This window comes from Leptonychotes weddellii, chromosome 4 (assembly GCF_054177405.1).
Source record: "Leptonychotes weddellii isolate Sample4059 chromosome 4, ASM5417740v2, whole genome shotgun sequence".
NCBI classification, from domain to species: Eukaryota; Metazoa; Chordata; class Mammalia; order Carnivora; family Phocidae; genus Leptonychotes; species Leptonychotes weddellii.
In genome coordinates, this window is record NC_138372.1 from 14,872,388 (window position 1) to 14,896,196 (window position 23,809).

The 23,809-nt window shown below is 53.9% G+C and overlaps 2 protein-coding genes across 13 annotated transcripts in view; both read right to left on the bottom strand.

The window, feature by feature from the left end:
• The window catches only part of HSPG2 (heparan sulfate proteoglycan 2), a 100,881-nt gene extending 89,425 nt beyond the window's left edge, over nt 1-11,456 (bottom strand). For 11 of the 12 annotated variants that reach the window (XM_081817677.1, XM_081817676.1, XM_081817674.1 and 8 more), the window contains exon 1: nt 10,215-10,372. In XM_081817677.1, coding sequence (XP_081673803.1) covers nt 10,215-10,277 — 63 coding nt within the window. In that variant the 5' untranslated portion in view covers nt 10,278-10,372. Of the gene's footprint in view, nt 1-10,214; nt 10,373-11,405 lie in introns of those variants that run through there. The other variant, XM_081817673.1, reaches the window with a different exon arrangement.
• Nucleotides 11,457-20,277: 8,821 nt separating this feature from the next.
• On the bottom strand, nt 20,278-21,358 carry LOC102748997 (uncharacterized). Its single transcript, XM_006744457.2, has one exon. The coding sequence runs from the start codon at nt 21,127-21,129 to the stop codon at nt 20,278-20,280; it is 852 nt and encodes a 283-aa protein (XP_006744520.2). The 5' UTR covers nt 21,130-21,358.
• Between the last annotated feature and the right edge of the window lie 2,451 nt (nt 21,359-23,809).

Below are 23,809 nucleotides of genomic sequence, written 5' to 3' on the forward strand. Positions count from 1 at the left end.
CAAAACTGGCCTGCTCTTTTCTCCAGCCCTGTGGGTCTTCTCTCCTGCCCTAGCCCAGGGGGCCATGTCCCCAAGTCCCCTCCTCCCATGAGGAGAATAGACTGTGAAGTAACTATTAACAAATGGGGGCTTAGACGAAGTCACAAAGACTCCAGATTTTCTCACAGAGGCTGCGAGTGGCCCTGAAAACCTCTCCCCCTGCCCCCACACCTTGTATTGACTAGTTCACCAACCAGCTGGCCTCCCTCTGAGACTATAAAGCTCCATCAACCCCCCCCCCGCCCCCGCCGGTTTATACCTAACACAGGGCCCGGCCTAGGGCTGGCACTCCATAAATGTTTGCTGAATGAATGAATGGCTCTTGCCTCTGGGGGAAATAAAGCTCGGAGAAGTCAGACGACTTGTCCTGGATCGCACAGGCAGGGCCAGGAGGAGTACAGGAATCTCGTGACCCGGAATCTAATGCTCATTCACTAAACATTGACAGCACCCCAGCTGTTCGCTCAGCCACAGGTCCCCGAGGGGCACAGAGGGAGACCCATGCGGGCAGACCACTGCGGGGGGGATCCCAGGCACGCAGGCGAGGGCAGGTTAGGTCCTCCATCTGCTTCCCTCGTTCAGGGCCTGGCACCTGTGGGCTGGTAGCATCAGTGAAGGAAGACGTGGGATTGGTCACACGGTAGGCTCTGAAGAATGGTGTAGCCCCAGCCCCTGAGAGGAAGCCAGGAGTTTTCCCCAAGAACTCAACATTCCATTCCTCTGGGTTGGCAGGGGGCCAGAGAGAAAGAAAGGAGTCCATTTTGTGGGTAGACAAATCAAGGCCCAGGAAGGAGGATCAGCAGTTGGCTGGCAACTAAGTGGCAGCCTGGGCCTTGACCTCCTGCCTCCTGGTCTGGCCAGGTAAAGGGTCGGGGACCGGGATGGATGTCACCTCAGCTATCTTGGTGGCTTCCTCCCATTCTTTTCCCTGTGTTAATGACTCCAGCAGCAAGCCTGGGCCTTCCTGCCCACACACTTGATAACAATGTGAATCTAGGGACAATGGGGACAGATGACTTCTGGCCCCCTGCCCCGGATGCCTTCCTCCTCCACCAGCCAAGTCCTCTATGCTCTTTAGGGTCCGCTGCCTCCACAAAGTCTTCCAGGTACCTCATGCCAAATCGATCTTTTCCGTCCCTGACAATCTGCTCCTGTCTGCACCTTGAGTTGCACTGGGTGCTTATGGTTCATGGGTCCAGGACCCAGAGGGTCCTGAGAGGAGAGACCCTGCCTCTCATTTCTCCCAGGAGGACTGACAGATGTGGATTCAGCTCCTACCTTCCTCTGCACCTGGCTCTGTGATCTTGGGCAAGTCATGGCTGTCCGCTGAGCTGCTTCTCATGGGAAATGGAGGTATACTCCCAACTACACGGGAGAGTTGACAATGCAGATAAAACACCTAGCTCAATGGCTAGCACACAGTAGGTCCTCAGGCAATGAATGAATGAATGGGAAAATTCCTGACTCTTCCACTGCAGAGGGATGCTCAAAAGACACAGTTTGGGACTTAAATGTAGATTACATCTTCCGGCTGGGCCACATGGTTCTGTGCCTTGTATTTCACCCAGGTCCCCGTGATGGAGGTGGGCACACGGCTGGCCCCGTTCGGCAAAAATTCACTAACTCCAAATGGCAAAACCTGCAGGTCCCACGGGGAGCTTGGGACCTGACTGAGAAGGATCCAGGTTCCCAAGGGTCTCAATCCCAGGGAAAGCCAAATCCATCCCCCCAGGGGAATGTTATCACTAAGTTGGGATGGAGGCCAAGGGGCAAAAGGCATCCAAGCCTGCGAAGTAGGAACGAGATAAGCCCACATGGCAGATACGCAGCTTGCTGTACCCTCTGCCAAGGCCAGTCCAGTCTGCCTCCTCCGTATAGCCCGTCCTGACTATGCCAGCCCTCCCTGACTGCCCTCTCTATTGGGTGTAGACCCAATAGGCTGGATCCACAGGGGGAGGGATGACAGCTTTGGAGGCAGACAACGTGGGCCCCACTCCCAGCTGCGCCACATACGAGAGGGATGAATTGGGCCAGCCATGCCCCTGCTGTGCCTCAGTTTCCCCCTCTGCAAAATGGAGATAATAATGCCAACCTTGAGATTTCTGGGAGGATTATATGCAATAATGCTTGCTGGGAGAGAGCCCCGTGTGGGGTTTGGCTCATGATAGGGTGGTGGTTTTTAATCAAGAAAAGGTATAGGGCACCTGGGTGGCTCAGTCGTTAAGTGTCTGCCTTCGGCTCAGGTCATGATCCCAGGGTCCTAGGACTGAGCCCCGCATCGGGCTCCCTGCTCCGCGGGAGGCCTGCTTCTCCCTCTCCCACTCCCCCTGCTTATGTTCCCTCTCTCACTGTGTCTCTCTCTGTCAAATAAACAAATAAAATCTTAAAAAAAAAAAGAGAGAGAAGGTGTGCGTGCTCGCTGAGCATTGGCTGATGATCTAGGTGACTGAGGTCACTGGGGAGGAGACCCTGGAGGTCCCAGGGCAGAGAAGACACTAGTCTGTCCTCAGGAAACTCCGAGGTCTCAGTTCTTCTGGCCCAAGGGTCACAAGAAGGCAAACAGCAGGAGAGGGGGAAGAGTCTGTGAAGTTGACAGGCCACTGTGGCCAGGATTTATGAAGCCAGAATTTCAATCCATCCAGCCCAGCGAGGCATCCAAGAAGAGGCATGATCCCAGTTCCCAACTATGTGAAAACTGGAACCGCCAAACAAGGAGAGGGGATGAGTCAGCTGGGGGAAGGGGGGAGGCCAGCAGCAGGAGGTGGGGGCCAGAGCCGACTCCTTGGGGGTGAGTAGGGGAAGGCAGGGAAGGGAGAGGTGGGGTCAGGGACCCAGCAGTGGGTTGGGAAGGGGCCAGAGGCAGCTGGGAATTCCCAGCCCCACGCCAGGAGACCATCTGTGAGGTCACCCAAGGCCACCTCTGAAGTCCTCCCCCTGCCAAGCCCCAGGCTGCCTCCCCCTCCCCACAGACTGGGACTGGGGGAAAGATGGGGAAAGAGGCCAGATTCGAAAAAAGCAAACACCTTGGGCGCCTGGGTGGCTCAGTTGGTTAAGCGACTGCCTTCGGCTCAGGTCATGATCCTGGAGTCCTGGGATCGAGTCCCACATCGGGCTCCCTGCTCAGCGGGGGTCTGCTTCTCCCTCTGACCCTCTTCCCTCTCGTGCTCTCTGTCTCTCATTCTCTCTCTCTCAAATAAATAAATAAAATCTTTAAAAAAAAAGAAAAAAGCAAACACCTGGACACGACACACCCTCGTGGGGAAGGGGCAGGTCTCTACCCAGCAGCCCAAGCCCAAGGCACAGGGTGGAGAGACGGGTCACCACGCACTCGTGAGTCTCTCTCCCTTCGCCCTGCTGCTTCTCTGCGAGCCCACAGGGGTCAGAGTAAAGAGCTGTGTAGCCCCACCACCTCTGGCAAGTGACCTGCTATAGGCTCCCTCAGGAACCCCCTGGGCAAGGTCTTGTCTCCTCCAGTGCGGGCCTGAAGGACGACGGGGCTGGGATGGGGTCCCAGGAAGCCCCCTCGCCACACCCGTTAAGATGCGCCAACATCCTTTCTGCCACTGTGGGAGCTACTTGGCCACACTCTTGTTGCTCAGAGCCCACCAACTGCACACATCTGGGAAGGGGACAACAAGTCCCCAGGCTCCAGCCTTTCCCAGGCCACACCCTGGGGTGTGCCCCCCCCCCGCTCCCCCACCAGGAAGGAGCAATCAGAGTGGAAGGGTGGACTCTGTCCTGCAGCTGTGGCCACAGTGGGGGAAGGGGGGCAGTGACAGATCAGATGCAGTTACATCCAGCGCACCTGGACCACACGCGCGAGAGAGAAGTGACGGCTTTCTTCTGCACGGTCATTCATTCCACAAGCCCAGCGCGGGGCCCGGGGCAGTGGTTGGCAGCAGTTTTGATCAGGAGAAGGTGTGCGGTGCTGGGCCCTCGGAACCCTTAGTCAAATATCACTCTGGCCTTGCCCTCAACAGGAACAATTCTCACAGAACAGCCACCACTTGTCAAACACCTATTACATTTCACACACTGAGCGAGGTGCACCTGCAGGGTCCACCGGGGAAATGGGAAATGGGCATCATGATCCCTATTTATAACTATTTATAACTGAGGCTCAGAGACACAGAGCAACTTGCCCAAGGTCACACAGCCAGTTGGGGCCGCGCTAAGACATGAAGGCAGGGCCTTTTGAGCTCACACTTTCCCTTGATCACGGTGCCTGAGAAAGGGCTCCGAGTCCAGTGAGGAAACAGACAAGTGGAAGACAGCAGTGTGGGCACCCCGGCTTATGCCACATTCTCCAGGTCTCCGCAGAGAGCAGTGGCTGGGAAGGACAGCTCCCCTGTGCCCAGGGGCCAAAGCAGCCTCTTCTCAATCCTCAGCAAGGAGCCTGGGCCTTCTTGGCCTGCTGGCTTCTCCCAAGGCCATTAATATATTCACTTGATAAATGTTCACCTACTGTTGCCTAGCACCAGGCAAACTGCAATGAACAAAATCTGAGTCCGTGTCCTCGTGGAGCTTCCCTGCCACACTGGGGGGACGACAGTACGTTCTAAAAAACACATAAACACCTAAGCATGAGCTCAGGCTGTGGGGTTCTCAGGGGCCAGTGCCTGCAGTTCCTTAGATGCACATTTGGCAAGACCCCCCTGCACCCACTCTATAGGCTGGTGTAGAGGCCCCAGCTTGGTCCAATGCTGCCCCTATCCCTAGGCCTTCCCCTCCAACACCTCGCGGAGTTTTTCCATCTTAATTAGCATCTGCTCCACCCTTCCCGACGCTCATGCCACAAAGTGTGGAGACTTCCCTGACTCCTCTCTTTCTGTCCCACCCCATACCCAATCGACCCATCCGCAAATTCTGTCAGTCCTAACTTCAAAATATCTTCAGGAATCTACCACTTCTTCCCACTTCCCTCGCCCTGGTATGAGTTCCCCTTGTCTCTGGCCAGGATCTCTCGGCTTGCTTGCTTTTGCCCTTGACCTTCCACATCCTCTTCTCCGCACAGCAGCTACAGTGACCTCTTGTCTCACTCAGAAGCAAATCCAAAGGCCTTCCCATGGCCAAGGCGCAGCACTTGGACCATGCTCCCCCCTCACTCACCCTGCTCCAAACACATGGGCCTCCTTGTTTTCCACGGATATGCCGGACACCGGGCCTTTGTGCTAGCTGGTTCCCTCTGCTTGGAGTGCCCTGTCCCCCCAGGCATCTGTAGGGCTCACACCCTCACTTCTTCAGATGCTTCTGTTCAAGTACCATCTTCTCAGAGGCTTTTCCTGACTGCCTCATCCCACCTCATCACTGTCTCCACCCTCTTCCCCGCTTTATCTTTCCTCGTGAGCACTTACTGCTCTCTGACATACCGTCTTCCCCCGCTAGCTCTAATGCAAGCACTGTGAGGGGACGGAGTCTGACTTGTTGTTCCCTGCCGTGACCTCAGCACCTAGAACAAGGTCAGGCACTTAGAAGATACTCAGTAAATACTTGTTGAATGAATTTTACGTCTAACACGCACCTGTAGGGGACTCTAATCTGTGGAATATTTAATCACATCCATCATCGGTCCATTCATTCATTCACCACACACTGCGGGCCTTTGTGCACCAGATGCCCCCCTCTAAAAATCCAGAGCAACAGAGAAACAGGGTGCCCTCCTCCGTGCCTCTGGGAAAGGACTCTGGTAGGTAGCCAGGAGCTGTCCTAAGGACACCTCAGGGATGCCATAGGGATCCTGCAACCCTGCGCAGGCGGGTGTAGGGAAAACAGGGGAGGGGGGTTCTGGGGGCGGCTGACACTTGAAGGCCCCACATTCCCAGGCCTCAAAGAGCCGCCTTGTTCCCAGGGCTTTGGGGCTTTGGTGATGGTGCCCCTAGCCCAGCCACCCCCAACAGCCACAAGCCCCTCCCTCTCAAGGCCGCTATTGACACGGACCCAACCCAAGGCCAACAGTGAGGCTGGCGGTTCCCCGCGAAGTGAGTTCCACACATTCTTCTAGGTTTCAGTCAGCCAGCTCTGGGCGCTCGGGCAGCCGGCAGGCCTCGGCTGGGCCCTGGGAGCAGGAGCGGGCAGCAGGGCCAAAGAGGCCAAGGCCTGGGTTGGGGCAACATTCCAGCAGGGCTAGGATCCTCAGCCCAACCTCCCTCTTCCTGGAAGAAGGGTGATGGGGGCAAGGCCAGGGTGGGCCCTGGGAGGAGGGGGCACTGTGCTCGTCATATCTTTGGGAAGCTGCTGGGGGATGGAGTCAAGTTCACCCATTCGTTCCCTAGCCTGACCCCTCACAGCTGGGATGGACTGGGGAGGGGGGCCACGGGCCAGAACTGAGAGCCCTTCCCACATGTCTCAAGTGGTGAAGGGTCCAGAACCTACAGGTCTGGCCTCCAAGTAGCCTCTGAATCACGGCTCTCTATCTCTCCACATCTTGGGTGGCCCCTCCTACTCCCCCTCCAGAGAGTCTCCCCACAAGGCCAAGCAGCCTTGAAGCCTCTGCAGACTCACCCTAAACCTTGAGCCCCCAGGGGAAAACCAGGGGAACCTAGTGAGGGCTCCAAGCACAGCGGCTAGCCTTTCTTCCCCCTTACTCCCCACTGAAAGCCCTGGGATTAATTCGACCGTCTATAGGATCTCAGGGAATATTTGATGAGGAAATTAACAAACCTACAAATAAACAGGTGATCCTACAAATGGCCACCCTGGAGTTAGATCTTTCGAGGCTCCCGCCAGGACAGGCATGCCCAGGATGTCCTCTGCTTAGAGAATGGGGACCATATCAGGAGCTGTGGCTTAATGCATTCAACAGATATATTGACTGAGCACTTACTACCTGCCAGATGCTAAAGATACAGCAGCAGCGAACAAAAACACACAAGGTCCTGCTCTTGTGGAGCTTAAATTGGGGGGGGGGGGTAGGAGAGAGATAAATAAACGAATACTTATCAGATAGTAACAAGGAAAAAAATAAAGCAGTCTAGGGACAGAGAATGTTGGGCAGAGTAGTCAGGGACTTAAAAGAAGGGAGGCAGAGAGTCACATAGATATTTGAGGGACAAACGTTCTAGGTAGAAGGAACAGCAGATGCAAAGGCCCTGGGGTGGGAGTGTGTTTGGCATATTCAAGAAACAAAGACCAGTGCAGCTGGAGTAAGCAAGGGGAAAGTTGGCAAGAGGAGAGATTTGAGAGGGAGCAGGGGAGGCCAGATCCCAAAGGGCCTTGTGGGCCATATTAGGTCAGGGGCTTGAGTCTGATCGTGAGCAACAGGGGGAATGCAGGGAGGATCTGAGCAGGGGAATGACATGTGAGAATTTGTTGAGAAACTTTGTGCCTGGCAAACAGTTGGCACTCAATAAATGTGAACTGTCCATATTATTTTGTCATCATCTGGCCTGGTACTCCAAGACCTCCCTCCCTACCACCCCAAGCCCTGAACCCAGTCACCTTCTGCCACCTTCCTTCCACTCCTCTCCCCAGCTGCACCTCAGATCCACAGATCCCAACATGCCTGTGCTCAGCCGGAGAACAGGCCCGGGCCAAGCCAGGTGGGGGCCACTACTCCTCAGACATAGGAAGCTGGGCCTAGTGTATGGGGAGGGGGTCCATCTCTGCCCCTTCCAGCCTCCACCTCCCTCTATGGCCTCCCTCCAGAAGTCCCCAAGGCACACTCACAAGCACACACCCCCTCAAGCGGATCTGGAGTAAGAGGGGCTGGGGACTGGGGGCCATGGGGGTGGGCAGGGCAGCAAGTTATGTCCAGGCGAGGGCTGAGGGAGTGCTGCCCCTGAGGAAAGGGGAGGCTCCTCCAGCTTCTCCATTTCCCATCAGCCCACAGCCTCCCTAGTGAGGAAACCCAGCCAAGGCAGGAAACAGGTATCTCAGTGACTTCCCTCCTCAGCCCTGAAAAACACCGTAATCATGGCAGCCCCCTCAATATTCCTGTCTCCTGGCAGGGCTGGCCCCAAGGAAGGAAGGGCTAAGGCCCCAGCAGGAAGAAAAGGGATCAGCAGGCCAAGGCAGGCACTGAGTCACCCAGGCCTGGCCCCCACCCCCAGCAAGCCTCTCCACCTCCTCTGAACTGAAATTACTCCCACACTTAATCATAGACCACTGCTTCTCTGTCTCCTGCCCCCAGTGAGGTCTTGAGCTTCCTAAGGACCACCCTACCTTCCTCTTCTGTCCTCTATTGGCTTGTGGATGTGAACCAAAGGGCAGAAAAGATAAAGGGCAGTGGGTGAGGAGGAGCCCAAGGCTTGCTGGGGCACTGGGCTAGGAACCTGATGTCATTGAAAACGTACGATAAACTTCTTACCCCATTTTACAGATGTGGAAACTGAGGCCCAGGAAGAAGAAATGGCCCCAGATCACAGGCTAGAAAATGACAGAGCTGGGATTCAGACTTCTTGGGTGCAAGCTCTTTCCAGCTCTCCACCATCAGCCTGGGCTGGGACAGTGAAGACCTCGGTGTGGTTGCTGAGGAGACTCTATAATCCCACAGGATTGGAACTGCCTGTTTACACATCTCAGTTCTGGGAAAGCAAAGACAGGGCCTGTTCTTGCTCACCCATAAACCCCAGCCCCTAGCACAGTGCCAGAGGCGCCGGCACACAGTAGGTGCTTAGCAATATCTGCCGAATGAATGAGCCCCAGAACACCCACTGACTGTCATGGAATGCTGCTCAATGAAGATATTTTGAATGAACAAGTGAGTGAGATGATTGGCTGCAATCTGGAATTTCTGTGGACATTCCTCCTGTACCCAGCAAATAACTCCACCCTCCTCCTCACTCTGGCCACAGTAGGACCCAGCATCCAGGAGCCCCTCAGCAGGGGGCAGAGCTGGGGGAGTTTCAGAAAAGGAACACATTCCATGTGCTAGGTTGGTGCCTACTTTTTGGAAAAGTAAAGATCAAGTTTGGATCAAGACTGAGAAGCAACTGGATGGGCCCTGCTGGACTTGCTGGGGTGAGAGGCTGAGAGAGGGGATTAAGGAACCTATGCAGATGGGGAGTGGGGGAGGAGAGGTTCTAGGTGGGCTGGGCAAGAGAGCTGAGGGGTCAGGTCTGGGGTGGGGGTTCAGGAGTGACTCAAGAGGGCAGAGGTGAGACAGCAGGCCAGGCCAGGACAGGGATTCAGTCACTGGGTAAACACTGGCTTAGAGAAAAGTCCCTCTCTTGGCTCTGAGAAGGGGGTGGGGGGCGGGGGTAGGGACAGGGACCGCCTAGGACCACCTCAAAGACGGTGGGGGTGGCTCTGTGGTTCACCAGGGCAGACCCAGCTCCTCAGATGTGCCCCCACCCACATCTGCCACCAGCTGCCTGCCCACTGACCCTGCCCCGCCCTTCTCAAGTTCACTCAGGTCCTCAGAGCCTCTCCCTGGTCAAGCATTCTTTTTCTCTGCATGGGCCCATCCAAGCTCAGAGCAGGGAAGTGGGCTGTGGTGGCAGGCTCCCCCTGCACTTGAGGACCCCGGAAGAGGATAGCTAGGAAACAGACCTAGGTCCGGTACCAGGCACTTTCACGCGCCTTCCATGCAGTCCTGCCAACCAGCTTCCAGCTCTACACTTTGAGACCATGCATTTTGAGTTCCCTTTGGGCTTGCCCGAGGTCACATAGCTACTCAGTGAGGAGCAGGGATGGATTCAAGTCCTAGGCTGTAGGACTTCGGAGCCCGTGGGTGTTCCACACAAACCTCAGTTGTGTCCGGAATGGATTTTTACTTGTGCCTGCCTGGTTACTAGCTCCCCAAGGGGCCGGACGGCCTGGTAAAGTTCCAATGAGGATTGATAGGCTCCCCATCACCAGTGAATGCCCCCTTTCCAAGTTGGCACAGAAAGGGGTGCCCTTGCCCGGCCGAGTTCCCGCCCTGCTCGAAGTTTCTCCGCCTGGTCCCTAGGAATGGCAGGCCGGGCCATGCCTAGCGCGACTGGAGACTCAGCAACGTGGCCGGGCGACCCACGGGCTCTCACGCGGGCCGGCCCCGCCTCCGGCCCCACGCAGGGTTCCCCGGGCGCCCCTCCGGACAGCCCCACGGCGGAGGGTGGCGCCCGCCTGTGCCGACCCGGGGTCCCTGACGGGCGCCCCCATCCCGGGCCAGAGTCCCAGCCAAGTTGGCTGGCGCGGCGAGCGGGGCCCGGGGCGTCCCCCGCCGCCGCCCCCCCCCCCCCGCCCCGCGCACTCACCGCGAGCAGCCGCCCGTGCAGCAGCAGCGCCAGCAGCAGCGCGCCCGCCGCCCGCTGTCCCATGGCCCGGCCGGCTCCGCTCGCTCTCTCGCTCGGCGCCCGCCCGCAGTCGCCCGCTCGCCAGCCTGCGGAGTCCTCGGGACGGCGCGGCCCGCTCCCGCCGCCCCCACCCCTCCCGCCGCCCGCCCCCCGCCCCGCCCCCCGCCCCGCCCCCGCGGCCGTCCGCTCCGCCCCCGGGCCCCGGGCCCCGCCCCCGGACCGCCCCGCCCCGCGGCATCAGGCCCCGCCCCCGGACCGCCCCCGGACCGCAGGCGCCGCAAGCCCGAGCCCGAGCCGGCAGCGCAGCCAACTGGGCCTTTGTCTGGGTCCCCCCAACCCCCTCGGCGCGGGCCGCGGCCCAGCCCGGCTCCTCGCCAAACCCGGCCTGGAGTGTGGGATGGGACGGGGCCGGGGCCCTGCGCGCGGGCCCCCCCGCCCCTCCCGGCACACGCGACCCCCGCACAAGCCCCTCCCCGTCCAAGCGACGCCCGCACAGACCCACACTTGTTCATACCCCCTTTCTCACTTGGGCCGCGAGAGCTCCCCACACTCTCACACACAAGGCCTGCACACGCGCACCTGGGACGCTCACACACACACACGCGCCACGCTGGTCTCCCCACGACCTTTCACACTTGCGCCCTCACCCCCACCGGCGCACACCAACAGACTTCACCCACTCAGGCACACACTTGATCAGTCTTCCAAAGTGTCACCCTGCAGGTGACACAGCCGGCACGACTTTCACACACTCAGCGGCTCATGTTCCTATTCGCATTTTTACACAGACTCACAAGTATGAATCCCCAGACCCGAAGCGTCAGGACGTGTTTTCACACACAAATTCCGCACAGGCGCTTCCCGTTCACACTCAGGGGGACATAATTCGCTCCCCCACATGCTGGCCTGTCTTTTTTACATTTTCTCCCGCACTAACCACAGCGCCTTACAGTGGGCACTCGAGAGTGAACTGAACTGGCCCTCACACGCACCATTTTCCCTGTAAACCACGCACAAACCAACTTGGATGGACATAAATCACAGCCCGGGTGCCAGAGACACACAGCTCGCACACGCAGGCCCAGACACAGACCCCACGAAAGCCCCAGTCACAGATGCTTGGGTGGGAAATCCCAGTCCCTGATGATCCACCTCTGACACAGACCCACAGACCGCACACTTGGCCATGCCACTGGGCCTCTCCGCCTGCGCTCCCGTCTCCGTTCTGCCTGAAAATTTCCAGGGCAACCCAGGCTGATGGGTGGAGAGAAAACTGGCGTGTGTGTGCGTGTGTGCATGTAGCTTAGAGGAAAACCTTTTGAGTAATGATAGAGGGAGGAGAAAAAAACCTGAAGTTTCCATTGTTTCTTGTGAGAGTTGCTAGGTTCCAGAGACTCAGGGCTGGGTTTGAGGCCAGGAGTGAGGTGACCTGTGGACAGAAGGAAATGCCCAGCTAACTGGGTGGCACCAGGCCGGGCTCCGGAAGGCATGTTCCCTGTGATAGGGGCCTGCAGGCTCCTGGGCACTCTGTGGCCTCCCAGGCACAGGGGGGAATTGAGAGACTGCTGTCATCCTGACCCCCATCCCAGATAGAGGCTCCATCCCCAAAAGATTGGGTTCTTCACCCTGTGGGGCATATTTCCGGGGGACCAGCTCAGAGCTCTAAGGGGTAACTCCCTGTCCCCAACCCAGATGCCAGGCATAACACTGAGTAAGGGCTGTTACTGCTCCAGACAGGGAGATATGGGTAGACAGAAGAGGGATGTCTGATCTTGGCCCTGAGTGAACCCCTAATCTGGTGGGAGGCAAGGGGCAGGATATAGTCCCTATCCTCACATTGTTCTCAGTCTGATGGAGAATCCTGCCTCTACCACCTCGCTGTGCAACCTTGAACAAATTAGTCAACCTTTTGATCCCTCAGTCTCATCATCTAGAAAATAGGAAAAGGAGAATAATACTAAGACCTCTCTCACAGTGTTGTTGAGGACTAAAATGAATTAATATGTTTATTTTTTTTTTTAAAGAACAGTTTCAGGCACATAGGAAGCACTCAATAAAGGGCACCATTTCTCCTACTGCTGTCTCTGGGTGAGTTCCCAATCTGAAGAGGGGGACACTTGTGCCCTCAGGGGGCTCTAGTCTGTTGGAGGAGCAGCTTCTGCACCTAATGTGTTGCTCCTAATCTGAAGGCAAGATGCAGCCTTCACCCCACGGACCTCCAGTCTGGTGGGTGAGTGCAGCCTGGCGCTGGGGAAACTCCCTCTCTGATGAAGAAGGCTACAAAACTCCACTGACTTCAGAGTTGGCGGGTGGCCAGCCTCGGTGGCAGGATTTTTCCAAGGCCTTGCCTGTCTGTGGAGGGTCAGCATCTGTGACAAATCACATTTTGTGAGCTGCCTCAGTGTCTTTTCCCCACCTCGGGCCCTTTAAGTCCCAGAGCTTTGGCTTCTTGGCCGATTTGCTCATGAGCAAAGGGAAAAGGGGAACAAGCAGCCCTTTGTAGATGTCTGGTCAAGACTAAACCCGAGCTATAAGTCTTGCTTACTAAAAGAGGTTGGGGAGAGAGATGGTAAAGCTGAGTGGAAGGAGCTGGGCTGACACAGAGGGCAGAAAAATATGGCCTGTCTAGAAAGTCTTCCAGAGTAACTCCACCCATCCTGAGGATTTGGCCAGCTCTGTTTTCTTTTGCAGTCCTTGATATCTTTAGTAAATGTTCTCAAGTTGCTTTGTCTAGGGCCTGGCTATCTCCTCATATGGCTTCGAAGAGAAGCAGAGGCAGGGCTTTTGGGCTTTGCTGAGTCTTGGAGGCGCCTGTAATCATGCTGTACGTACTCATAGCTTAGGGTGCTCGTCATCCTCTTGGAGAGAAACAATTCAAGTCTTGCACAAGTTGCCTTAGATAAGGAGAGACAACAAGAGTTTGGATAGGTAAGAGCAGCCAAACAATCTGGCCTCTACAAAACAGGAGTTGGGTGCCTTCTGGAATCAGTGGCCAGAGTTTGTGGGTCATCTTGTTTGCCACTCCAAAATTGACAGGATTCAGATTTTCTTGGCTTCCACTTCCACTCCAAATCTTTTCTCTGCCTCAGAGCTTCTCACTTGTTTCACATTCCTTCCTTCCTTCCTTCTTTCCTTCCTTCCTTCCTTCCTTCCGAGCTGCAGTGAATGGTTGGGTAGGTTGTTCACTGAACAAAAGTATGCAGACAAGTGGGCCCGGCTTTGGGACTATATCTGCCCTGGGGGGGGGACCTTTTGCTCCTTTGAGCAAAGGCACCGTATGGGCTCGCTGTGCACCTTCATTCAATTATGAAATTAATTAATTTCATTATGAAATTATGAAATTAATTAATTTCATTCAATTATGAAATAAACACCTACTTTGTACAAAGGTTCCAATGCCTGTGTGGGCAAACAGATGCTGGCAGGGTAAGGATATGTCCTTGGGTGAGAATGTGGAACAGGAAAATTGGTACTGAAAGGGGGTGGAGATGGAAGAGAGGAAACTTGGAGGTGATGTGAAGAAGAGGAGGACACAGGCCTAAGCAAGCAGTAAAAGTTCCTATGGAGAGGGAGAGGACCCTCCAGGCCTGGCAAGATATAGTCCTGCCCATTTCTGGAGCCACATCCCTCCCCCAACCTGGTCTCTGCGCATCCTTTTCCTTCTCCTTGAGTGCTTTACCCACCCAATACCCAGCCCCCTTCATCCTGCTCTCTTCTAGCATTTAGCTAGATCATGCTACCACTGGAGCCTTCCCTGCCCTCCCAGGCTCGGTCATGTCCCCTGCTGTACTTTCCCACAACCTACCTCCCCCAAACTTCTCTCTCAACATTTTTACAATTGCAATAATTTGGAAGATCATTTAATATTATGAGGCCTACGGGGTGCCTGGGCGGCTCAGTTGGTGAAGCGTCTGCCTTTGGCTCAGGTCATGATCCCAGGGTCCTGGGATCAAGTCCCATATCGGGCTCCTTGCTCCACCCGGAGACTGCTTTCCCTCTCCCTCAGCCCCTCCCCTCGCGCTCACTCTTTCTCTCAGATAAGTAAACAAAATCTTTTTTTTTAATACTTTGTTTTATTATTTATTTGAGAGAGAGAGAGAGAGCACATGGGGGGAGGCGGTCAGACGGAGAAGCAGACTCCCTGCTGAGCAGGGAGCCCGATGCGGGACTCGATCCCGGGACTCCAGGATCATGACCTGAGCCGAAGGCAGTCGCTTAACCAACTGAGCCACCCAGGCGCCCCTAAACCAAATCTTTTAAAAAATATATTAGGAGGCATAATAAAGGCAGGGAGCGTGATGATCTGGCTTCTGTCTTGTTCCCAATTACATCCTCTGTGAAGGGCACAGTGCCTGGCAGGGTGCTGGCATTTGAATAATTTCACTTGAATGAAAGACCAAGATGGTTGAAGCATGGCGTAAAATGTAAATGTCCCCTTTCTGGTTTGTACTCGGGGCAGATAAATTCCCCTTGCTGTTGGATGAACACTGAATCTCCTTTGATGATACCACAGTTCTGGGGAGTTGGCAAGTGAGAGTATTTTGTTACTGCCCTTTTCAAGACAAGAAAATTGAGGCCCCAGAGCATGACGTGGTTGGCCTTAGATCACACGCAGTCAGTAGGAGGTAGAGCCACGATTCACATCCATGTCTGTCTGACTCTAGAACCCACGTTCTCGACCACATCCAAGTCTGCCTCCCCCGGGTTCTCCACTCTGCCCAAGCAGAAGTGTGACTTATCTGAAAATAGCCTTGGATTTGGTCCCTCTGCCCCCTCCAGATATCTCCCCACCACCCCTGGCCATTATCAATCACTTTCTTGCTGAGCTCCCACCCTGGGGCCCAGGCCCGGGGCAGGGTTCCCACCGTGTGCCTCATGGACCACCTGCCCTCTGAGATGCTCCTTCAAAAAGGGGTTCCCTGCTCAAGGAGTTTGGGAACTCTGTGCTCTTTCTTACACTTTGGCCATCTCAAGGGACACCAACACAGGAAAGTTCCTGAGAGTTCCTCCAGTAAAGTCACCCGCCCAACTCTATTTAATCTAGCATTCCTCAAGATACTTGAGAAAGGAGCCCATTTGTTTTTACGAAAAAAATCTTTTAACATCTCATAAGACTGGTGTTGCTCATAACACACTTTGCAAATACTGCCGCAGAGCTCGCTCCTGAGCTGACCATAAATGGTCTCTATAATTTGAATTTGTCACTCATGCTCCCCTCCTCCGGCCAGGCTGGAATTCTTATGGCCTCCATACACCCCCCTCACATTCCTGCCCACGCACTCTTGTTTCCAGCTATAGAAAGAAGACTTCTGTGCAGGGCCTGTAGCTGGTGTTCCATAAATGTTCATTTCCCTTCCTTTGTTACTGTACACACGTGCATTTTACCTCGTGGGATCACTGTCATGGGCACCAGTTCATGGCTTGCTTCTCCTGCCTAACATTCTTTCCAGAAACACGGTTCTATGTGTCAGGAAAGACCAGGCTACTTACAAATGTCTCTGTGGCTCTGGGCCAGTCCCCAAACTGTTTATTAGCAGTCCCAGATGCGATAAGAAACTTGCTTAGGGTGTAAATCAACTGTATGGGTAAGCACTCCGTTTCACTCAGCTGACAAACTTTTTTCTCGCCATACGGGCTCTGTATTAGAAGCAGCGCACAGACTTACTGGCTACACACTCTCGTTGCAGATGGTAACTGTTAGCAACTTGTGGGCCAGCTCCCTTGCACTCATCTTGACTTTGCTCACCATAGTTCTAATAATTATTTTGTATTGTGGCTCCTCAACACACCAGCGTTCATCAACCCTATCCTGTTGTTGGGTATTTGGGCTGTTTCCAGGTCGTGGTGACGAATAAAGCATTGCTGTGAACGGATGTGTATGCATCCCTGTGTTTTCTTCTGTGGTTCCCTCAGTTCTTAAGGACCACAGATCTGAGGCCAGAAAGGTGGAGGGTCATGAGTGGCACAGAGGGCCTCCCACCCTGGCCTCCTGACCCGCGGCCCCTTGTTCCTTCCTCCAGCCCAAAGGGCCCTTCCTCCTGGGCAGATTTTCCATCCCTTTCATGCTTTTCTTTGCTAGGTTATGAGGTTTCTGCAGTGTTCCCACATGTTGTCTTTGGGAGCTTGAGAGAAATCCTTTTGGAATGTCCTGTGCCTTCTCCCTCGAGTTCCCGGCTTTGTTCAATTGTTCACCATAAATTCCTGCCCTGTTGGGAGGGGCCCAGGAGGCTGTTAAGTTTGCCCAAAACGGTGGTACCAACTCAGGCACGGCACACGTCTGAGGCTCTTTGCTTCTACTGAGATTTCACCTTAGAAAAGGGCAATGTGGATGCAGTTTCGGGAGGGAGAGGGGATCCCCCCTTCTAGTTTTCTGCTTCCCATGTAGAGTCAGCGGAACCAGTCAGGGGCAGACAGAAAAGACAGTGAGGGGTAAGGTGGGCCTGGGGAATGAGCAGCGGGTGGGGAGGGTTAGGGGGTGGAGGGCAAGGTTCTTAAGTCTCAGAGATGGGGAAAGGTAGGTGCGGGAGTGAGGGTTGAGAGTAGGACGGTGTGTTGCTCCAACATGCACCTTGGCAATACGCATGTATTTTCTGGAATCATAGAATGGTGGTATCAGATTATCTGTTTGAAAAGGGTTACGTCAGATTTTTTTTAACCATACAAAAATAATTCTAATGTCACACACCTATCCCCAAAGTGACCCAATGATGCAGGGACCAGTAGATTGGGCAATGGAGACCACAGGTGACCTTTGAGGAAATTTCTCCCTTTGTTTCTGATTTCCCAGAGAGCATATTCCAGGTTAACACTACCCTGTTCAGAACACTGGTGTTGAGGGGCAGCCCAAACCCCTGGAGTTAAACACCACCCTTGCTTTGTCTAATTTACTGTGTATTTTGGATACCAAGATTTACCCCTCTTTCTCTTGGAGTCCATTCAATAAATACTAAGAGAAAAAGCAATCTGGATGGAAAAAGCATTGGCTGAGGGTCAGAGCCCTGGGTTAGAATCCCAGCTCTGCTACGTGCCCACTGGAGGAGCTTGGGCATGTCACTTTTTCTTTCTGAGCCTCAGTTTCCCCCTCTGCAAAATGGGGTACTAAAACTTAGCCTTGCAGGGAGCAGAGAGGGCTGAGAGCTTATATTTCAGGCCTTGGTGGCCTGCCTGGAACATAGCGTGGGAGCTCAAGAAATGATGAGGTACTCGTGCAGGCGTGAAGGACTTTCCCCGGCCACCCTCAGCTGTGGGGACACCTAGCTTCTTCTGTATACAAGCTGGACAGCACACTAGGGCCGTGGCATTGTTCTGTCACCAGCCTGCGGCTTCCTGTTTACACAGACCTTGCAGATGCATGGCTTGAACAGTGGACATGGAGGACTTCCTGTGGCCTCTGCGTGGCCACGTGGAACAGAGAGCCTTCTCCAGCTAAGAGCCTTACTTTCTTGGGACTTGGGCTGAGTGATTGCTGAAAGGGATTTGTGAGTTGTGAGTATCCAAGTAAATAAATACTAAGCAAAAAAAGCAATTTTGGGGGCCAAACACAGAGCTCCTGTCCCTTGCACGCAATCTAACCCCCCACCGATGGTCAAACTTCATTTGAGCACCGACTGTGTATTGGGCTCTGTAATGATATTTACCATCCACTGTGTATATTTGCAGAGCACCTACTACTTACAAGATGTTATAATCATGACGTTAATTACTGAGCACCTACTGTGCACGTAATACTCTAGAATGACCCTGCCATCCAGTTTTAGAAGAGCCACTGTGTTGGATGCACTGTAATCATCTTTATCCTCAACATTTATGCCTGACCTCTTTGTGCCTCAGCTTTCTCATCCATACAATAGGGACAATAATATCTTCCTTGAAGGATTAATGTGGGGATTAAATGAGTTAATATGTAGAAAGCACTTAAAATAATGCCTGGTGTATAGTTAAGAGCTTAATAAATGTTGGCCACCATCATGAATTGTTATTAAACATCCATCGCGTGCAAGACACTTTAACTATCCTTTAGACAATGGTAGTTACTATTGCTGAGCACCTATTGGGCACACGGCCCTATAATCAGTATTAGTACCTGAGCCCCTATTGTGAGCCAGAATTGGACCAGACACTGGAGACCTTAAGAGCAGTGTCCTAGACAAGGATCTTACACTCCAGTTACGGGAAATTAAACTCTTTTGGAGGTGGGCATCTCCAGGAGAGTCAGGGACAAATCTTACGCAAATATGGACCTAGAGCAGGAAGGGGATGGCTTTGAGTGGCCAGACAGAGGATTTGAGAATCAGGACACCCTCTCTTGAGTGGGGCCAAAGTGGATTCTGATAAGCTGTATTCCTACAAATGTTCATGTGGGGAATGGGTCACTGGAGAACTGAGGACCCACTAGACAAAGGCCAAAGTCTTCTCCCTCGGGAGGGAAGGGATGCAAGAGACAAGGAAAGGAATGTGCTACATGCTGAGCTTTGGACCCAGGGAGGATATCTCTTGTTCTCCAGAGATGAAATAGAAGTGGGGGTGAATTCAGCAAACTAAGGGTCCCATGCCCCCTTCCTTCCTCCTCTCCTGAGACCGCCATGGTGACCTCATGGTAGGGATATTCAGGCTTGCCACCTTCTCTGTTTGGCCACAGAGCTGGGCCAGAGCAGGCCACTCCCTCCAAGAGTCATGGAATCTTGTGGAACTGCAGGTTCTGCATTATTTCAAGGTGAGCCCCATTCCACACTCTGACCTGCCATTGGCCCTCATATTTCCAAGGAGACAGGAAACCTCCGGCAAGAAGGGCCTGGGCCTGAAGTTCAGAGCCACACAGAAATGGCCCTGAGGCCTGAAATGTGAAGCTGCCTCAGGACTCAGAAGGCCTGAGTTCTGGAGAGTCAAGGGGTTGGTGGGGGCACTCTTGATTCTCAGCCCAGGCCTGGCTTGGGTCTAGGAGGACAGGCTCAGAAATATCAGCGTCTGGGCCCCTTAAACCCATCAAATCTACCCTACTCATTTACTGAAGGGGAAACAGGCCTGGGGAGAGAAAGTGATGTACCCAAGGTCCCACGATAGGCTAGTGGTAGAACCAGCTGGAATCCCAGTCTCCATAGTCCCTCCCGCAGCAGGATGGTGGAGAGCTGGACGCCTTGTAGAGTCTGACTTCTCAGCACAAATCAGTTCAGTCTCTGAAGGTTTGGAGCCCCCCTTTATGGCCCAGGAAACATTTTCTCAGACCTTTGCAGTGAGAAACTCAGGACCTCCTCGTTCTGACCCTCCAGGCCTCCTCTGGCCTGGACAGAACCACTCTTCAGAGATTTCCCAGGAAGGGCAGGCCCTCCAGTGGCAACCATCCCTGGTTGCCTCTCCCACTTGCCATCCTAGAGTTTTTCCTCTACATCCATCCTAAGCCTTCGTCACTAAAACCACATCCTTAAAAGAATATATATAAAGTACTTAGAACAGTGCCTGCCACATAGTTAGTGCTCTAGGAATTTCTGCTATTACTATCATCATCATCGTCGTCATTATTTCTGCTCACATTGGGCAGTACTGAAATCTACATCAGTGACAATCCTGAAACCACAAGAGGAGGAATAGGGATTGGGAATGGATAGCTGGTCTATTTCTTCCCATGGGGAAACTTCCCAGTGACCCATTCAATATATAAACCAGGGATTCTAAACTGAGGCCTGTGGGCCTCACATTCCACCTGCAAGTATTTTTCTTCGGCCCACAGAGCACCATGACATTTTTGAATTTGTTGTTCGCATATAAAAATGAGATTCCTGGCTTCTCTTGAAAAAGCAACGACCCGTTGGAGAGCTGGGTTTAGACCAAGTATTTCCTCTCCACCTAGCCCAGTTCACCCGTTAACTTCCACCCTCCTGGTCCTATAGGTCATTGAGTTTATAACCCCCAATCTAAATGGCTGTCCCCCCACCCCCCTCAACAGAGCCTTGGAAGGAGCATTTTGCCACAGACAATTTATTTTCTACAACTGCAGCCTGATGGACACATACCCATTTCCTGGTCGATGTTACCACCAGCTACAGGGTTTGGAGATGGGCTCGGGGGCTCTCCAGCCCGAGCAGATTGCCTCCCAGAGCTTGGGCAGACGGCCTGAGGAAAAGATCCCGTTGCCGAACCAGGGGAGCTCAGGCAGCTTCATCTCTGGCCTCTGCGGCAGCTCGGGCGTGAGTCTTCGGCTTTGAAGCCGGCGTGAGTAACTGGCGTTGGCAGACTCATCCACACATTGCAGGATGCTGACACCCCTGGTGGACGGCACCATGCACGAGTTGGCGGAGTTGTCAAAGGCAGCCATGCTGGTGCTGGGGTTGGAGTAACTGCGGGGGAACGAGTGGTCTGGGTGGTCCAGGTGGATGGAGTTGGCGGCGCTTTCCAGGTAGTTGGCGGCAAGCCTCGGCAGCCTCAGGGATGATTTGGGGCAGTTGGTATAGAAGGCGGTGGTGGATCTGTCAAGGTAGTTGATGCCTTTGATGAGTTGGTCCAGGAAGGTGGGGCTACAGAGGCCCGAGGGACGATCCGTACAGAGCAGGCGGTGGGGGCTGCTGCGGCAAGTGCGCCTCCTGGACACCTTGGGGTGGTTTGCGAGGTGGCTGGTCTCTACACACTTGGAGTTGTAGGGGCGGCCCGTGCAGAGTTTCCTCACTGGAAGTCTGGGGGAGCTGGGGTTGTCGGACTGCTCGGAGGTGCGGCTGCAGGTACTGAACTCTGCCGAGCCACTCGGGGTGTGGGGGCGCTTGAGACTTTTGGCCCGGGTCACGTTGGGGCCATGGGGCCAGCCTGGAGTCTGGGCTAAGGACACATTGTTGGCATGGTTCAAGTGGCTGGAAGTGTTGGACCGGCTCACCAGACGTCCAGACATCATCCCTGCTGGGCAGAGGAGCTTCGTGGCACTGACCTACTGTGAGCTCACCTGGAGGCTGGCTACCTGACCTGGGCCTGGTGAAGACAGCTGGGTCAGCTCTATTTGGCTCCATGCCCCCCTCCCTGCACGTTTCTCCGCACGTGTTCCCTCTGCCTCCCCAACATCACCCTTCTCCCACTCCTCATCCTCCTTCTGGGCCCAGGGATTTTCAAACTGGAAAACAGACATCTTATTCTTCGGAAAGCAAGAGATGGGGAGGAAGGCAAGACCTCAGGAACAACCGAGGCCAGAGGACCCTTAGGGAAATGTGGGGCAGTCTCCTTGTTCCTTTAGCTCTTGCCCATACTCTGAAATTCCCATTTGCCTTTTAAGCAAGGACTCCAGAAGATCACAAAAGCCAAGGACTGAATCTCTAATGGGGAAATTCCAAGCACCGAGAGAGAGACCTTCTTTCCAGGTAATATTAAATAGCTAATCATCAACAACACAATGCACCTGATACTAAAAAAAATGTGTCTGGGAAGTGATGTAATACTATATGTACTCTCTCCTCGCCTGGCCCTTTGGTTGTGTCTTGCATATAATTGTTGCTATGAATCAAGGAGGTGGGCATTATTCTATTCCTGGTTGACACATGGGGAAACTCAGTCTCAGAGAGATTACGTGACTTGCCTCAGATTTCAAGCTTGTAAGTGGTGGGGCCAAGGTACAATCTTGGGTGTGTCTGATGACCCCTGAAAGACAATGCTATGTCGGAGTGACTTTGGCCCTCTTCACAGTCTCTTAAGGAAGAGTTCTCCCCACACCTGCTCTGCCTGCTGGATGGGGGCCCTAATGGGGAGAACCAGATGGACAGGGGTGTTTGCTAAACCCCATAGTTAAGTTGATCCTGACTTTAGGAATCCCAAATGAGAGGGGCAGAGGTAGTACGACAAGTCTACCAACGGGGCTGCCCTTGTAAGGTCACAGCCTTCCAGGATATCTGGTCTTGATATCTGGGGTCTCCTCATCCACTCCACAAGAGGAGGGGGCATTGGGATTCCTACTCCTTGTGGTCCGAATGTGGGCGCTTCACTGAGACTAAGGCCTGCCCAGGCCAAGATGCTCAGTCCATTTAACCCCATCTCCTGTCCCAGCCAAGGGCAGTGGAGTCCTCCCCTCCTTGTCCCCATTGTCCCCTGGTTCCCCAATACTCCCCTACCCCCAACCAGAGGGAAGGCCTGATTTCTCTCCCCCAGTACTGCCAGCTTGAGCTCATTTTCCAATTCTGCCTAGTGAGAACAGAGCAGTATTTGAGCCTGTCCCACCCAGAAAACAGCTGTCTGCTCCTCTTCCAGCCCACGGCCCTCAGCTGCCCTTGTCCTTTGGGTCTGAACTGAGTGGAATGTACAGACCCTTGACTCTTTCCTTCCAGGTCCAACCCCACCCTGTCTCCTCCTCCGGAAATGCAGGAGGTGACTGAGGGCTGACCCCCACAGTGCCCCACCCTTCCCTTCCTGGCTGGCTGGGCCCCATATGCCATCAGGGTCCTCTCCCACGCTCACGCTGTCTTTAGGAGGTAGATGACTTAGCCCTCCTGTTGCTCTCCAAGGCGGATACCTTCATGCCGCCACTCCAGACTGCTGGCCATGTCATAGAATCATGGAATCCTAGAGCTGGGAGGGGCCTCCAGAGGTCATCCTGGCCAGGCCCCTGCCTCCAGGCCCGCGCCACACTAAGCCCTCCAGGACAGATGGGCCCTATTCTTACAACGAGACTGGGGTGGATGTTTTCCAGTGTTTCTTGTTGCTTTTCTGGTGTTTAACTATGCAGAGAGTCAGGAAGTTCTATACTGGTCCTGATATAGCTCCCATCAGCCGTGGTCAGCATCAGTCCCTTCTCTTTTCTCACTGGCTCAGCAAACACATATTGAGTCTCCCCAGAGTGCTGTCGCTTCGAGTAACCCATTCTTGAGCATAACTGCATGGTCTCTCCTTCCTCGCCGAGGTCAGCGACCTGGCATAGAGTATCTCCTACACGGCGGGCTCTGGCCAGAGCCTGAGGACTCTTCAGCCAGCAAATCTCAGAAGCTCCATGCCCTCTACCCAGCCCTGGTCCCTAGGGGGCACTCAGGACGTATTTGCCAAGAAAAGCCTCCCTCCGTCATGTCCTTCTCTCAAATATTAAAAGTACAGTTTTACTTTTTATTTTGAAAAATTTTCAAACTTCCTGAAAACTTGTAAGACAATGAACTCTCACGTAGTCCTCATCCAAATCCACAAATTATTAATGCTCTTGCCACGTTTATCACTACACATGCACACACACATACACACACACATTATTATTATTTTGAGAGGAAGTTACAGACAACAGCATCTTTTAGTCCTGAACACTTGGGGGTGTATCTCCTACATGCCGAACGAACAGAGACATTTTCTTTTTTCTTTTTTTTTTAGATTTTATTTATTTATTTGAGAGAGAATGAGATAGAGAGAGAGCACGAGAGGGGGGAGGGTCAGAGGGAGAAGCAGACTCCCTGCCGAGCAGGGAGCCCGATGCGGGACTCGATCCCAGGACCCTGGGATCATGACCTGAGCCGAAGGCAGTCGCTTAACCAACTGAGCCACCTAGGCGCCCTTCTTTTTTTTTTTTTTCAAGTTTTAGATATTTATTAATCCGTGTAAACCCCAACACGATG

Bases quoted from the DNA above. Each gene is read 5' to 3' on its own strand.
- LOC102748997 (XM_006744457.2), bottom strand. From the start codon at position 21,129: ATGATGTCTGGACGTCTGGTGAGCCGGTCCAACACTTCCAGCCACTTG.